General features: G+C 43.8%; 1 protein-coding gene across 1 annotated transcript; it reads right to left on the reverse strand.

Annotated features, from left to right (window-relative positions):
- Nucleotides 1-8,223: 8,223 nt before the first annotated feature.
- Nucleotides 8,224-11,769, reverse strand: LOC136512703 (cytokinin riboside 5'-monophosphate phosphoribohydrolase LOG-like). The gene is made up of 7 exons (XM_066506680.1): nt 11,308-11,769; nt 10,380-10,477; nt 9,719-9,749; nt 9,527-9,626; nt 9,356-9,426; nt 8,494-8,637; nt 8,224-8,359 (listed from the first exon to the last, which is right to left on the reverse strand). The coding sequence occupies exons 1-7, from the start codon at nt 11,563-11,565 to the stop codon at nt 8,264-8,266; spliced, it is 798 nt and encodes a 265-aa protein (XP_066362777.1). The 5' UTR covers nt 11,566-11,769; the 3' UTR covers nt 8,224-8,263.
- Between the last annotated feature and the right edge of the window lie 3,295 nt (nt 11,770-15,064).

Genomic DNA, 15,064 nt, shown 5'->3' on the forward strand with positions numbered 1-15,064 from the left:
CTAGTGCAACAACAAATGAATGCACAATCAATGATAAGCAACTTGAAAAGAAAAATGAAAAATTAAAAGAAAAGTTAGCTAGCTCACAAGAAGCATATAATAGTTTGCTTGCTAAAATGGAAACCATGTGCAAACATTATGATGAGCTAACTAATAAAGTTGCTAATCTTAAAGCCGTTAATTCAACCCTCACCAAGGCATCTAAAAAGAAAAGTTCTATCTCTAACATGTCTAAAAAGGATGCCTCTACTTCTTGTAATGATTTATGTTTAGACTCACCTTTGTGCAACCAAGTTTGTGTTAAGAAAGTTAGTGTAGATACATGCACACAAGAGGTTGCAAAGGAGAATGAGCAACTCAAGCAAGAAGTAGCTCGCCTCACCAAGGACTTGACTCAAGTGAAAGGCAAGGCGAAGCAAACCCAACTTTATCAAGATAACACCGTCAAGGGAGTGAAGAAGCTTGATGAAGGACAAATCATGGTTTGTTATGTGTGTCACAAGGAAGATCACAAGTCCTATGAGTGCAAGGTGAAGAATGGGGGAGGAGCAAAGAAGAAGGAGAAAAAGCAAACAAGCAAGCTCTCCAACACCTACACCAACAAGATGGACAAGAAGGCCTCCACACCTTATCTCTTGAAGAAGAAGAAAAATGACAAAGTGGTGGCCATCAAGGTGAACAATCAAGCCAACAATGAGGTCAAACGCTTTTGGGTGCCAAAGGAAATCATTTCAAACATGAAGAGCACCAAGAAGGTTTGGATCCCGAAAGGGAAGTGAGAAGTCCGTCGGACTCGAGGAATTTGGAGACTTGGAAAAGTTTGAGTGCATTTCATGGGGTGCATCACGATGGACAAAGTCATTGCCAAGTAGGTTAGTAAATACTATGGACCCAAATTCCCCTTCCCATGTTAGGTAACTAGATGTCATTACTTTCAAATTAGTATTCATTTCAATTGGTTTTGTTTTTCAACTGATATACTCTTAAAGCATCTAGTTATATTTCATGCCTATGATTGCATTTACATGCTTAATCTTTTGTCATGCATTCAATAGGTATATCATATGGTAGGCTTGCTCGGTTTCATTATCAACCCTTGGAGCAAACCTACATGGTTTAAAATTGTTTAGAAGCACGGCACATAGCTTGCTTTACCATTATTTATCAAATATGTGCCAAAGTCCAAATTATAGATAATCTCTCCCAAATATCATCTTTCAAGTGGTATTTTAATTCTTAAATCAATGTGCACAAATGGTACAAGTATTCAACACTTGTGTGCACATATTTAGGGGGAGTAATTCTACAACTTGGATGCTTTGAGACTATCACTTGTTCAAATGGTATCAATTTTTCAAGCCTGTCACATGTGTAGTAGTCTTATTGTAAGGAAATTGGAGTCCCCAGAGTTAAGCATCATTCTTCAATTGGCATAATCATGTTGATCTCATTTCATATTTATATGCTTTCTCCATGCATTATATAGATTAAACTCTCTTGTACAATAAATTGCTAACTATGCATATGCCTTGCTTTCTATCATATGTATGCATATATTTAGGGGGAGCTTAGTCTATATAATGTGAGAGTCAAATTTTGTGATCCATTTTACTCAATATTCAAAGGATCATGAAATTTGACCCTCCCTTGTGCTACTAATATCTTCCTTTTCAGTGTTTGATGCCAAAGGGGGAGAATTTGAAGGACCAAAGGCAAGCATCAAGTAGATGTCTATAAGTGGTAATGGTCTGAGAAAGAGAGGAAAGTGAATTATGGATTAGTCTAAGTAATAGGGATTAGTCTAAGTAATGGGAGAATTTTTAGAAAGCTAGGCTTTAATCCATAATATCACATGGGGACATTTGCAAGGGCAAGACAAGCTTTTAAGTAAAGTTTCATTTGGTATCTATCAATTAGTATCATATAACCTTGCTCTTTGTATTGCATCCTAGCAAGTAGGTAGTTTTTTTTAAATATCAAAATCTCTATCATTTGCTTGCTTTGGTCGTGTTGTCATCAATCACCAAAAAAGGAGAGATTGTAAGGAAAATGGACCCTAAGCCCATTTACTTTGGATTTTGGTGTTTGATGACTAACACAACCAAATTGGACTAATGAATGTGCAAGTGTTTGTTTTGTAGTCCAACAGGGTGCAAGACGTGACTTGGATGAAGGCGACGTGATGATCCGATGATCAACACCTTAAGCAAGACCTTTGGAGCACAAGAAAAAACCCAAGATAACAAGCAAAGTCCAAGCATAAAGATAGGAACCAAGCCATACGCAAGATCATGAAGAAACGAGCTCGTAGATGTGACCGGACGCAAGGACCAGACGCTAGAAGCGTGACCGGACGCTGGATCGGTGGCTCGGCAGATAGGCGACTGGACGTGAGGATCGGACGCTAGCGGCAACCGACCAGACGCAGGAACGCAGCGTCTGATCGAGTACAGAAAGGTTCCAGAGCGACATATCTGTGACCGGACACGTCTGGTGGTAGGCGACCGGACGCTGGCTAGCGTCCGATCAGCATATTGCCAGCTCAATGGTCGGGACGACCGAACGCATCCGGTTAGGACGATTCAGCGTCCGGTCAGTAGCAGTTTCGCGGGAATTCGACCCCAACGACTACTTTCTCAGTGGAGCTTATAAATACAACCCCCAACCGGCCATTTAAGAAGTGTGGAGCTGAGGAAACATACCAAGGGCGTTGATACATTATTTTAGTGATCTCCACATGCATAGTGCTTAGTGTTTTATTAGGTGATTAGCATAAGTGCTTTGCGAAGTGCTTAGGTTGATTAGACCACCGCTTATGCGCTTGCTCTAGGTTTATGCCTAGTGTTTAGTGAGGTTTGCATACCTCTTGCCACCCCGTGCTTGCAAGCACAAGTGTTGTATATCAGAGGGGCTTGAAGTCTTGCGAGATCACACCAACCGCGTTTGTGGTGTGGCCGCCACCGTGTACCGGAGAGAATAAGGCCCGCGGCGTTTCGGCCGGAAGCTTGATAGTGAAGACGACGGGGAGCATCTGGGAGAGGCTTGCCGAAAGGCACGTCAGAGACCCACTTGCACGTGGGGAAGGCCCGAGGCTATCCATGGAGTTACCCGACCGGGAGCTTGGCCCTTGCGAGGGATTCCTTGTGAGGGGCTCCAACGAGGACTAGGGGAAAGCTTGCGCGCTTCTCGATACCTCGGTAAAAATACCGGAGTCGTCGATGGGAGTTTGCATATCTCTACCTTGCTCTTTAGCTTCCGCATTTACATTGATCACTTTACTACGTTTGAGGTAGAGATAGCAACATACTAGCAAAATCATAGTTGTATATCTAGATAGCTTATCTATTGCATATGTTTTGCTAGGGTTAGAAAAAGAGGCCATAGTTTAGAGTTAGAATTTTAAGTTGCCTAATTCACCCTCCTCTTAGGCATCATGGTCCCTTCATCGTCGTTCTTGCCGGCGGTGTCTAGGAACTCCAGCGACGGTTTCGTGGTGGGCTTGATGAACCCCGCGAGTTGGGCCCCTTTGAGAGCCGACGACACCTGAGCATGCCACATGCCGTAGTTGCCTCTGGTGAGCTTCTCCGTCACCATGGGAAGGAGACCGAAGGAGAGGGCGATGGTGGCTGGTGTTTGCGCCATGGGTCCCTAGATTAGATGGCTCTGGTACCATGTGAAAATGAAGGAACAAGATGCCCTTCCTGGGCTCTTGGTTACGTGTTATATAGGTAGGAAAAAGCCCCCTGCGTGGCCTTGTACATCACGGTAGAATTTACAACAAACTATACACGAGATTTCTATCTATGCATGCTCACATGCACAACCAACCGGCGCCCCCAACAAACTGAGGATTGCACCGTGTTACAATGAACCTAGACACATATTTTAATTGGTAGGGCCCTGCTCCATTGGTGGCGGACTGGCGGCGGTCCTGTTACGGCGACCTCGTCGGCGGCGATGATGACTGGGGGTATTAGGGACGTGGCAGTAGGGAGTCGACCAAAGTGGGTGAACCGGGGGGGGGGGACAAGATGATGCGATGATGACTGAAAGTATTGTTGGCTGGTTTGGTGTGAGAGAAAATTACTGTTCGTTGGCTGATAAGCCATGATTTATAAGCCAAATACGACCAAACGAACAGGCTGCTTAGGTGTACGTGTACTTCCTCCATCCACAAAAGAATGTAATTATAAAAAATGTATAGCTGAAACTAGTTCAAGTTTGACTAAGTTTATTTTAAATAATATTAATATTTATGTCTCTAAATAAATTTGTTATGAAAATATATTCTATAACTAATCTAATGGTACTTATTTTGAATCTTGAATGTTAATACATTTTTATATAAATTCAGTCAAAATTTAAATAGCTTGACTTCTCGAAAAACGAGAGTTGCATTTTTTTTACCAAGGAAGTGCAACGTTTCAACTCTGAATAGGAGAGAGTGTCAGGTACTGCACCGTCAAATGCCAGATAGATCATTGGAGAAATGCAGCATGTTCGCTTGTTGGTTTCAGCCAGCCCAAACCAGCCAGCCAACAGTGTTTTTCTCTCACAATAAACCAGCACCAACCAGTCCAAACTAGCTCAGAAACTAACCAGCGAACAGGCCAAAGATCCCTATAGGTGATGGTGCCACACGAGATGATACATCTGAAAATGTGATGGCCGGAGCAGAGCTTAAGGATATACCATAGGAGGAATCCACTAACTACCAAAAATGTGGTGGCAATAAAGATACGCTTTATTCTCAGTTTACTGGGAAGACAGAATCTCCATTAACTATGCGAATGGGCCTGTAGCTAGTGGTAGGGTTGTCAAGTAGGATACTATCAAGGTTTAAATTCTGGTTGTCATATTTTTTTTTTGATTTTTTTTAAAAATTTACGGTACACGTATGCATGCGCCTATTTTCCGTGCACAAGTGTGTGTGGTGTGAGTGTGGAATGTGGCAGGGTGTGTGCGTCTGCAACCACGTGTGTGGTGAGTGTGAAGTGTACGCGTCCAAATCATACCCAATAAAAAAAACTATACCTGATAAAAAAAACTGTCAATTGTTCGAGGCTTTCAACTTAAGTAAGGGTGCGTTTAGATCAAAAAAAATTTGGATTTTGGTTCACTGTAGCATTTCGTTTGTATTTGGTAATTAGTGTCTAATTATGGACTAATTAGGTTCAAAAGTTTCGTCTCGCGATTTCTCGACCAACTGTGTAATTAGTTTTTTTTTCGTCTACATTTAATACTCCATGCATGTGCCGTAAGATTCGATGTGACAGTTACTATGCAAAATTTTTTGGCAACTAAACAGGACCTAAAGTTTGCAAAGTTCATGACTGCACTGTTCGTGAAAAGTCTTACTGTGCTGGGTTGGAACCTGAACCGGAGCAGTCCAACAAGCAAGCTCTTGGTGCAGAAAACCATGAAGGCTTAGTCTGCGTTTAGTTCACGAAATGAAAATTTTTATATGTCACATTGGATGTTTCGAGGATGTCGGAAGGGGTTTTTGGATACTAATAAAAAACTAATTACATAGCTCGCTTAAAAACTACGAAACGAATTTATTAACCCTAATTAACCCATTATTAGCGCATGTTAGTTACTGTAGCATTTATAGCTAATCATGGACTAATTAGTCTTAAAATATTCGTCTCATGATTTTCAACCAAACTGTACAATTAGTTTTTTTCATCTATATTTAATACTCCATGCATGTGCCGCAAGATTCGATGTGATAGTTTGGGTTGAAAATTTTTGAAAACTAAACCAGGCCTTAAGAAAGAGTTAAATGCACCGTAGGTCCATTAACTTTTGGTGGTGTATCATCCAGGTTCATCAACTTTCAAACTGTATTTTTTGGTCCATTAACTTTTGGTGGTGTGTCATCCAGGTCCATCAACTTTCAAACTACATTTTTTGGTCCATTAACTTTTGGTGGTGTGTCATACAAGTCCATCAACTTTTAAATTGCATTTTTGGTCCCTAAACTTTTTAACTGGTTCACTGTAGATCCATACCCTTTCGTTTAGCGAATAGATCTGACATGGTATGCCAAAAAAGCAGCCACCGTAGAGTAAGTGATGAGTCCATAGCGTGCCATAGGGTACCTACTCTACGGTGACTGCTTATTTGGCGTGCTATGTTAGATCTATTTGCTAAACGACGAGGTATGGATCTACGGTGAGCCAGTTAAAAAGTTTAGGGACCCAAAAATATAATTTGAAAGTTGATGGACCTGAATGACACACCACCAAAAGTTAATGGACCAAAAAATACAGTTTAAAAGTTGATGGACCTAGATGACACACCACCAAAAGTTAATGGACCCAAAAATACAGTTTAAAAATTGATGGACTTATATAACACACCACCAAAAATTAATGGACCTACCATGCATTTAACTCCCTTAAGAAATTTGCCATGCATGCCGGCAGTTGACAAAGGGATTGAAGATTGGCACTTTCAAAATTTATGAGTTGAATTCTATCACCAAAATATTCTAAGATTTTGTCTCTATCAAAAATTGGAGTGATTGAAATTTTGACGTGACTGATCCTCGAGTGTACAGTACACATTGCAATGGCGGCCTCCAACCGAAGCATTTGCAGACAGAACTAGGCAATCGGCTTTATCGCATTCAACTTGGTCTGCTCGATTTATTGGTCTGGCAACTGCTCATTTTCTTGATTGAGCGAATTAAATGCTTACAAACGTTTCGAATTTAGAATTCGCGCAACGATTTTGGATTTGTGTTTGTCACAGCGTGCCATCTTCCTGGGCCAGACGCGTTGACGCAAAACAGGCCCAATTTCTTAACCTCGTGGGTCACAGTCACAGGCCTCTCAGGCCCAGAAGAGTTGTGGGTGGCACATTTTCCTGGTTTCAGAAAAATGGGCTAGCCATTTTCCTGCTTCAAGAGAAATGTGTGGGGACAAAGGAAGAAAAAAATGCTTTACACATGAGTTTGGGCTTCTAGAAACACTTGGAAAGTAGGAATTTTGGGCAGATAATAATGCTTTGTCTGAGGATAATACAAGAGCATACTACCAATCACGCAAATTGGTTATTATTATTACAGTACCTGGCAAGCTCAAAGAGGCACATGCATGGTCAATCATGCGTGTGCAAATACAAGCGCAATCACAGCTGGAGCTCGTTAGAAACCGTTGCGCCCAATCAGGATGGAAATGGACACGCACGGCACGCAGCATAACTAACACCACGTGCAATACAAAATTCAGCAAAGACCCAAACACCATGGAGACGCATCACGTACGACTTGCTAATACCTGGCTATAGCTTCGACGACAATAATTAATAAGTATATAAATAATAATGTATGTACTACATATTTTTTTTTTCTTCCAGGATCAAAATAAGATGTCTACAGCACTAGTGACTGGACTGCTTGCTAATACTCATCATTCTAGAAAAGCAAGATCTACGCCACTGGACTGCTAATCATGATGCTATGCTAATACGCCACCAAAACGCGCCAGCACATAGAATAGAAGTCACCAGCACAGCACGCTGGTGTCCCCTTGATTCCTTCCAAGAATTACCCTTTGGTTAGACTTACAGCCTGTCCGTTTGGCCGTGGCTTGTCGTAAACAATCGTAAATTTTCAGCCGGAACAGTATTTTTCTCTCACACAAACCAGCCAACCGTACTTCTTCACGAACCAGCAACGATACGAACCAGCCAACCGAACAAGCTATTAGAAGATGAACAAAATATTTGTGGCAGGCTACGGTTATATATATATATATATATATATATATATATATATATATATATATATATATATATATATATATATATATATATATATATATATATATATATATATATATATATATATATATATATATATATATATATATAGAACTACTATCCTGTAGCTGGCTACAGAATAACTTATTCTGTAGCCACTTTGAGTTATGATAATTACTATGTTAATTTACGAGATTATAGTAACTCCTTACTAAGTGGTTTAATATAACGTTATGGTAAATATCCCCATGTGTTATAGTAACCCAACTATCGTAAATATGTATTGACATTATGGTAAATTAGTATATAAAATTATAGTAAATGGAGGTGGCTACAGAATAACTTATTTTGTAGCCGGCTACTGAATAGCCTCTCCATATATATATATATATATATATATATATATATATATATATATATATATAAAATATGTATATGTATGTGACACTAAGATATGACGCAGCAGGGTGAGGCTGGAAGGTGAGATGGATCATCAGGATGAGGTGATCCCAGACTCCAGCTCAGGGACCAAGCTGTTGGGCTTCTGCTCCTCCCAGACCAAGCCGATGTCATACTCCGGGACATAGTCCTGGCCAAAAACAAAACCGATCGATTGAACTGAACAATCAGTGAACTAATAAGCAGTTTCATATTATCACTCTAGGAAGTAGGAACGTTGGATATAAACAAGAGCGATGTAGCTAGCTAGGGGTTGGGTCAAACCTCCAACTTCATAACTAGCTCCTTGGCTGTTGGGGCTGAGATGATGATGCGCCTCGCTGCCTCCGTGATGAAGCCTTCGTTGACAGCCAAGTCGATGAAAGACAGAAGAGGGTCATAGAATCCGTCAACGTTCAGAAGGCCAACCTGGTGATGACGAGATTTTCAAGAAATTACATGAAAGCAGTAGTAATATTGGACATGATTGGTGAATGATCCATCATATACCAGCAGAATCGTATCTGATGATATCACCACATGAATAAATAGCAACTTTGCGTGGGGGCCATTGAGCTCATAATAGAGACGGATAAGGGATACAAGAGAGAAGCATAGACTTGACCGTTCTAATCCTCCCACAACCCCACCCATTTTGTATCTCACTAGCCAATTATTTAGCATACAGAAGACCAAACATTGCCTTGTGCATGCAACACGTCATACAGTATTAAGATCCATCATTCCATTAGCCGTGTGGGAATATTCATAAACTATGATGAATATCTTATTAGAGTGCGATATAAAAGATGGAGAACGCAGATCGCATGCCCTAGGTCTCGACAATATTCCGATGCAGTGACGTCCACAACATGTTGACTAAACTATCGTTTCAATAATTTGATGGCTAGCTGTGGCGGTAAGGATGAAACCCTTTTAGTCACATGTGAACAAAGCAAGATGGGAGCATCAGATCACAACGGCTCTAACGACATTTTAGTAAACAAATCTGCACTTATGACACCTACGAAAGCAAAATGTGTCGACACAACACATACAAACAAGTGGATTGCCTCCAGATGAGTAACAATGGATGAATTTTATTCTAGAAGCACCTAGAATGGACGAAAGAAGGTTCGGACTTTACCGGCTTCTTGTGGATCCCCAGTTGTGCCCAAGTGATGATCTCAAGCAACTCCTCTAGAGTTCCATAGCCACCTGCCAGTTCAATGGAAGGGAAAACAATTACACACGCATAATCAGTTTTTCTGAAATGTTAACTAGAGAATAAAATTGGGTAGGACTAGTATATATATACCTGGTAAGGCAACAAAAGCATCGGCAAACCGAGCCATCTCAGCCTTCCTCTCGTGCATGCCAGAAACGGCTCTAACTTCGCCAACAGGTTCTCCAGTAACCTGCAAATCCAGCAATAGAACACAGTAGTTAATTAAAGTGTAATGGACTAGTAGCAACAAAGTACATATGTAGGCTTTTGGACTAAACTCACCTCTCTGGGCATCAGTGATTTTGGAATGATCCTGCCAAAGAGAAGAGGGGAAACAGAAAAGGCTCGTTAATTTCTGGCAAAAGAGGTCAAACAAGTACAGGAGCAAGCAGCTGATCCTTTTCCGTGTAAAGAAACTAAGCCCGGACAGACAGAAACTAAGCCCGGACAGACACTTGAAATGGGCTAGACCGCTAGAGAGACGGTGTGCAATAATTTGACTCCACAACGAGAGGGGCAAAGAGCCGGCTTGCATGCAGCCGAGCACCCTACCCGCCCATTTGGAGCATGGAACCAACTAGCCTTTCGAAAAGAAGAGCGAAAAGTTGCTTCCACTTCGGTGAAACGAATGCAATCGGCATGGCTTGCCCCCTGCTCCCCCAACGGGCAATGGAGCGCCCAGACGACCCCAACAGCTGGCTGACCGACGAAATAAAGCTGGCATTTCTGCAGCCAAGGCTGCCGTTTTGGTGCAGTGAGTTGGTGCCTGGAAACAAAGCGCCCAGACGGGCAGACCCCAGGACCAGAGAGCGCCATGGCATGCAAAGACCACCACAAAAGCACCAACCAAACAAGAACGGCAATGGCGGGATAGCCGGATAGGAAGGGGAGGGGAGAGAGATGAGAGATGGCGATGGCGATGGCGATGGCGATGGATACTAACCCCATGACATGGCGACCTCCGGCGTGTACTGCGTGGGAGACCGATCCCATGAGGCCGATGGAGCCCCCGCCGTAGACCAGGTCTATGCCCCGCTCCACCTGCACGGCCATTGCATTGCATTGCATTGAATTCATGGTGAAACAGAAGGAAAACGCAATCATCATCAGGAAGAAACAAAGCTCGCTCTACTGCTTGCCTAGTCAATTCGTTCACGTCCATCGAAGAAACAAGACGAAATTGAACCGTGGTGCAGGCAAGCGATGCAAATGCAATGCATGAGGGGAGCCATGGAGAAATTTGTGCGCTCGGGCAAGCAAGCGATGCCAGGGCCACCACAGGGTGATGACGCGAAGCACAAGCCCCAAGGGGAGACGGGAAAGGAAAGGAAATGCAGATGGCAAGGCGTCGCACTGGCTGTCGGTCTCGTCATTGTGGAGCAGCGATTTTCCTAGCTAGTACTAGTATAGCTGCAGGCTTGCTAGCGCGTGAATCGGCGGGGTGGTGGGATGCAACGCTGCTGCACGATTCCATCACCCCACACAGGCAGGCAGGCAGGCAGGCAGGCAGGCAGGCAGCTCATGATGAACAGGCAAGGCCAAGTAGTAGTCGATGACATGAGGCCACGACGTCGATGATGCTCTCACGCACACACAGCTCATCCTCATCGACGAGACTCCCAAATTAACAAGTACAATAAGCTCTAACATGCATATTAAAGAGAGGAACAAATCGTGCGCCTCCAAGCACATCGCAAAGAAATCGATAGGCGAATGGAAGCGCAACACCCTCCCACCCTCCCATGGAACTGAACACAACGGGAGCTAGTGAAACACCGCAAAACATGGCTGCGTTCGTTCTAGTACTGCTAGTACACGAGGAGGAGAAGTGGTGTGGATCATGCACGGCACGGGATGGGCGTACTACGTACCAGCTGGTTGCCGAGTTCGATGGCCGCGTCCTGGTAGCTGGGCTTCTTCCCCTTTGCGCTGCCGCAGTAGACGCAGATCCGCCGGAAGCGGGACCGGCGCTCCGCCCCGCCGCCGCCGTTGCCCGACTCGGTCGTCACCTCCACGCCCGCCGCGGCGGTCCCGGAGGCGGTGGTGGTGGACGACGCCGCCGAGGCCGCGATGACCGGAGCCGGGGCGGGCGTCTCCGATGCGACGGCAACCGCCGTGGCTGGCGTCATGGCGACGGGACGCGCAGCGAGCGACTACTAGCTACTAGCTAGGTCCCAGTAGCGATCTGCTGCTCCCGATCGACCGGTGCTGGTGAAGGTAGCGGCGGGTTGTCGGAGAGACTAGACAGAGATTGGACCGGGAGGCGATGCGCGACGCGAGTCGGCGGTTGAGAGGCAGCCGTTGCTGCGTGGTGCCTGCAGGAGGGAGAGGGAGTCGCGAGGGGCGCCGGGAGGACACTGGAGACACAGGCACGTCTCCCCTCCTCCGATTTATAGGCGTGCCGTGCCGTTGGCGCCGCACGCCGTTTTGCTTTGGGTGGGCTTGCCTTGCGGTTGCCTAGGGTTGCTTCTCCTTTGCTTGGTCCGTGGGACCCACACGCTTGTCCTATTTTCTTTTTTGTTTCCTTCTTCTTCTTCTTCTTGTGCGTGCGTGTGTTTCATTCTTCAACCACAGCAGCATGTTTCATGTAGGAGGAGTTTTCTTTTATATTAGTTGACATGTGCGATGAATCAAATAAACATAATGGTATACATTTTTTTTTATTTTCCATGTTTATTATATATAAGTACTACTAGTTCCTTTCAAAAAAAATATATATAAGTACTAGTACAAAAGATTTAGCAATACGGGCCAAGAGTTTAGTTACTACTCACTCCGTTCTAATTTATAGATAGATCGTTTTGTCTCTTCTACATACACAATTTTTATTATATATATCAAGATATACTGCCGCATTGGAAAAGCTACGTACCTGGAGTATGAAAGACAAAACGTAGTGTCACACGGTCCATAGACTATTTTTTGCCTTATAACATAGACTATTTTTTGCCTTATAATTTGTACACATGGTCCATTTGTGGTTTGTGAACTAGGTAAAGACACAAATGATGCGGCGAGGCATTTTCGCAGAACTGACAAAGACACAAATGATGTGGTTTGTTTTTTCATAGGCTATTTTCATTTAGGTTGATTTATTCAGGGACCGAGCGGCAGGGAGTATAATCTTGTGATGCAGTCATTAATTTCCATGGGATTAAGTGACATGGAGCGAGACTGAACTCAAAGGCAGGGCAGGTCAATCGATGGGCTGCCATGTGAGGAATCGGAGTTGGGGGTAGGCAGCAAGAATTGGGGATAGTTCAGATGAATGATTGGAATTAGGAAATTAGGGTTCATACGAATTGTTCATGCCCTCTTCTCACTACTCTTTCCTCTCATATAGTCTATCGCCTACTTGCTCCAGGATGGGCCGGCATAGCGGACACTGGGCTTCGGGTCGAAGCGGAGGCAGCTGTGGGATGGACCTAGCTGCCTGCTGACATGCCATTGTCGTTGCTGAAAAGTGCAGTACAGTCGATCATCCCAACGATGGTACGTACTGCTGCTCGATCAAGCTAGAGGCCAATTGCATGCACGCAACGCGATTAACATCCAGAGATTATAGTAGCACAGCACGTAATAAATAAACAAACTCTGTCCGAAGCAACTTGGTCGTGTTCGCTTACGCTGAAATTTGGCTTACGCTGATGTCTATACTGAAATATTGTAAAAGAAAAACTTTGTTGCATGGCTGTGAACGACGTCGGCCGTTACGAGCGAATGAGCCAGTAACGGCAATGATCCTGATGCTGTCCAGTGTCCACCAAAGAAAGGAAATGCCTGAATCCGGCCCAGCCGAAAAAGACGGACCTTGCGGGGGAGCACGAGGGCTCCTCTGCCCCTATGCATGCATGCGCACATTAGTTAATTACTTAATCATATAATTATGCATGCACACTAGGGTTATTTTAGCCGTAAATAAATAAGTGAACTCAAGTCAATTACTGTTCCAAACTTTAACTGCACGTCGTCACTTGTGTGTTCAAGTGTTGCCTTTACACAGTAGTATAATATATATTTTTTATAGTACATTTATAAGCGATACGAGTATATATATTTTTCTTGAAAACTGGTGTCACGAGACTAGTACGCATTTGTTACATAGTGGACAATATATACTGTAATTAAAAATAGAAAAAATTTGAAATCTATATAGCTGACTACTGATAAGCTCAGAGATCGATCGAGCAAGATTAGCACGCATCTTAGTATATATATAGTACGTACTCCTCCTCCTCTATGGCTGTACTTTCTCATTGTCCCATTATCATCAATCAGTTCGAATTGAAGCTACTCATACTTTTGAGCCGCCCTGACCCGGATGGGAGGTGGTTAGTCCAGTCAATGCAATGTCGTGCAAGATCAGGATTCAATCATACATCCATGGTTAATTAATTATAAAAATAAAATTCAGATCGGCTGGGGTACGGTGGCTGGTATAACTCCGGCACCCCATTTCTTTTCTTCTTTACTAGTAGAAGATAAAATATAATAAAAACCCTCTGCTAGCTGCTTCTCCAGACGAAACCAACGCCTACTTGCAAGCGCTTGCTTGTTGGAGTTTCCTGCTCGATCAGGTGTTGTTGGCCTGGTGTTGGTCATCCATCGTCCCCGTACCCCATCCCCATCCCCATCCCCTGACCAACTCCCAAGAGTTGGGAGTCTGTCTCAGTCCAATGCAACTCAACTGCTGCCACTTGCCTTATCATACTCCACGCCGACTTCCCCAACTTGGCGATTCATCAGCAGGTTCAGTTCCTCCCCCTGAACCCTGAACCAAACAAAATCATGCTCACGGTCCCGGCTACATATATATACTCCCACCATCCACAAAAGGATACAACCTAACTATATATGAAATCCACGCCGGTCAAATTAGTTCAGATTTAATCAAGTTTATAGTAAATAGTATTAGCGTTTATGTCTCTATATGGAAATATATTCTAGGGGTATAACGAATCTAATGATACTTATTTTGTATCATGAATGTTAGTACTTTTTTTATATAAATTTAGTCAAAATTTAAACTCGAGAATTTTATTCTTTTGTGCACAGATGGAGTACTCAACATGCTACCTAGTGCTAGTGGGCTAAGCCTCCTTTGGAACAGAAAGACCCAATCCACGGGTTCCCCCCACCTTTTCCATGAGCAACCCCCTTGGCTCCGGGCCAAACTAGCTCGACATTATTTGGAAGACCTCATGGAAGGGCCGAGCGACCCGACCCACGTGATATCTCCGGGGCAATGCTTCCCCATCGCTGTTAGGGTTCGGGCGTGGCTTCCTCAATCGGCGTGTATAGACGCTCGCAAGTTGCAATGACCAACACGCCACCGCCCTAGGAAGCACCGCCGCTGTTGTCTTCACCTCCAAATAGCTAACAGGGGAATGCCATTCTAGGAAACAATTGTCCACTGAAATCCCGGTGCGGGGCGTCTCTTCGCTGGGCTAGCCCAGTTCTGCTTCCAAAGGAGGCATGAGTTAACCAACAATGTTTACCATAGTAGAGTAGCATATACAATGTAAAAGTTTAGTTTTCTGGTTCACGATGACGACTAGGCCTCCTAAGGCCAGTTAAGTTTGTTTGGAACCCAGGATGAGTGCTTGCATTTTTTTGGCTAATTATTCT

Source organism: Miscanthus floridulus, chromosome 16 (assembly GCF_019320115.1).
Source record: "Miscanthus floridulus cultivar M001 chromosome 16, ASM1932011v1, whole genome shotgun sequence".
NCBI lineage: Eukaryota > Viridiplantae > Streptophyta > Magnoliopsida > Poales > Poaceae > Miscanthus > Miscanthus floridulus.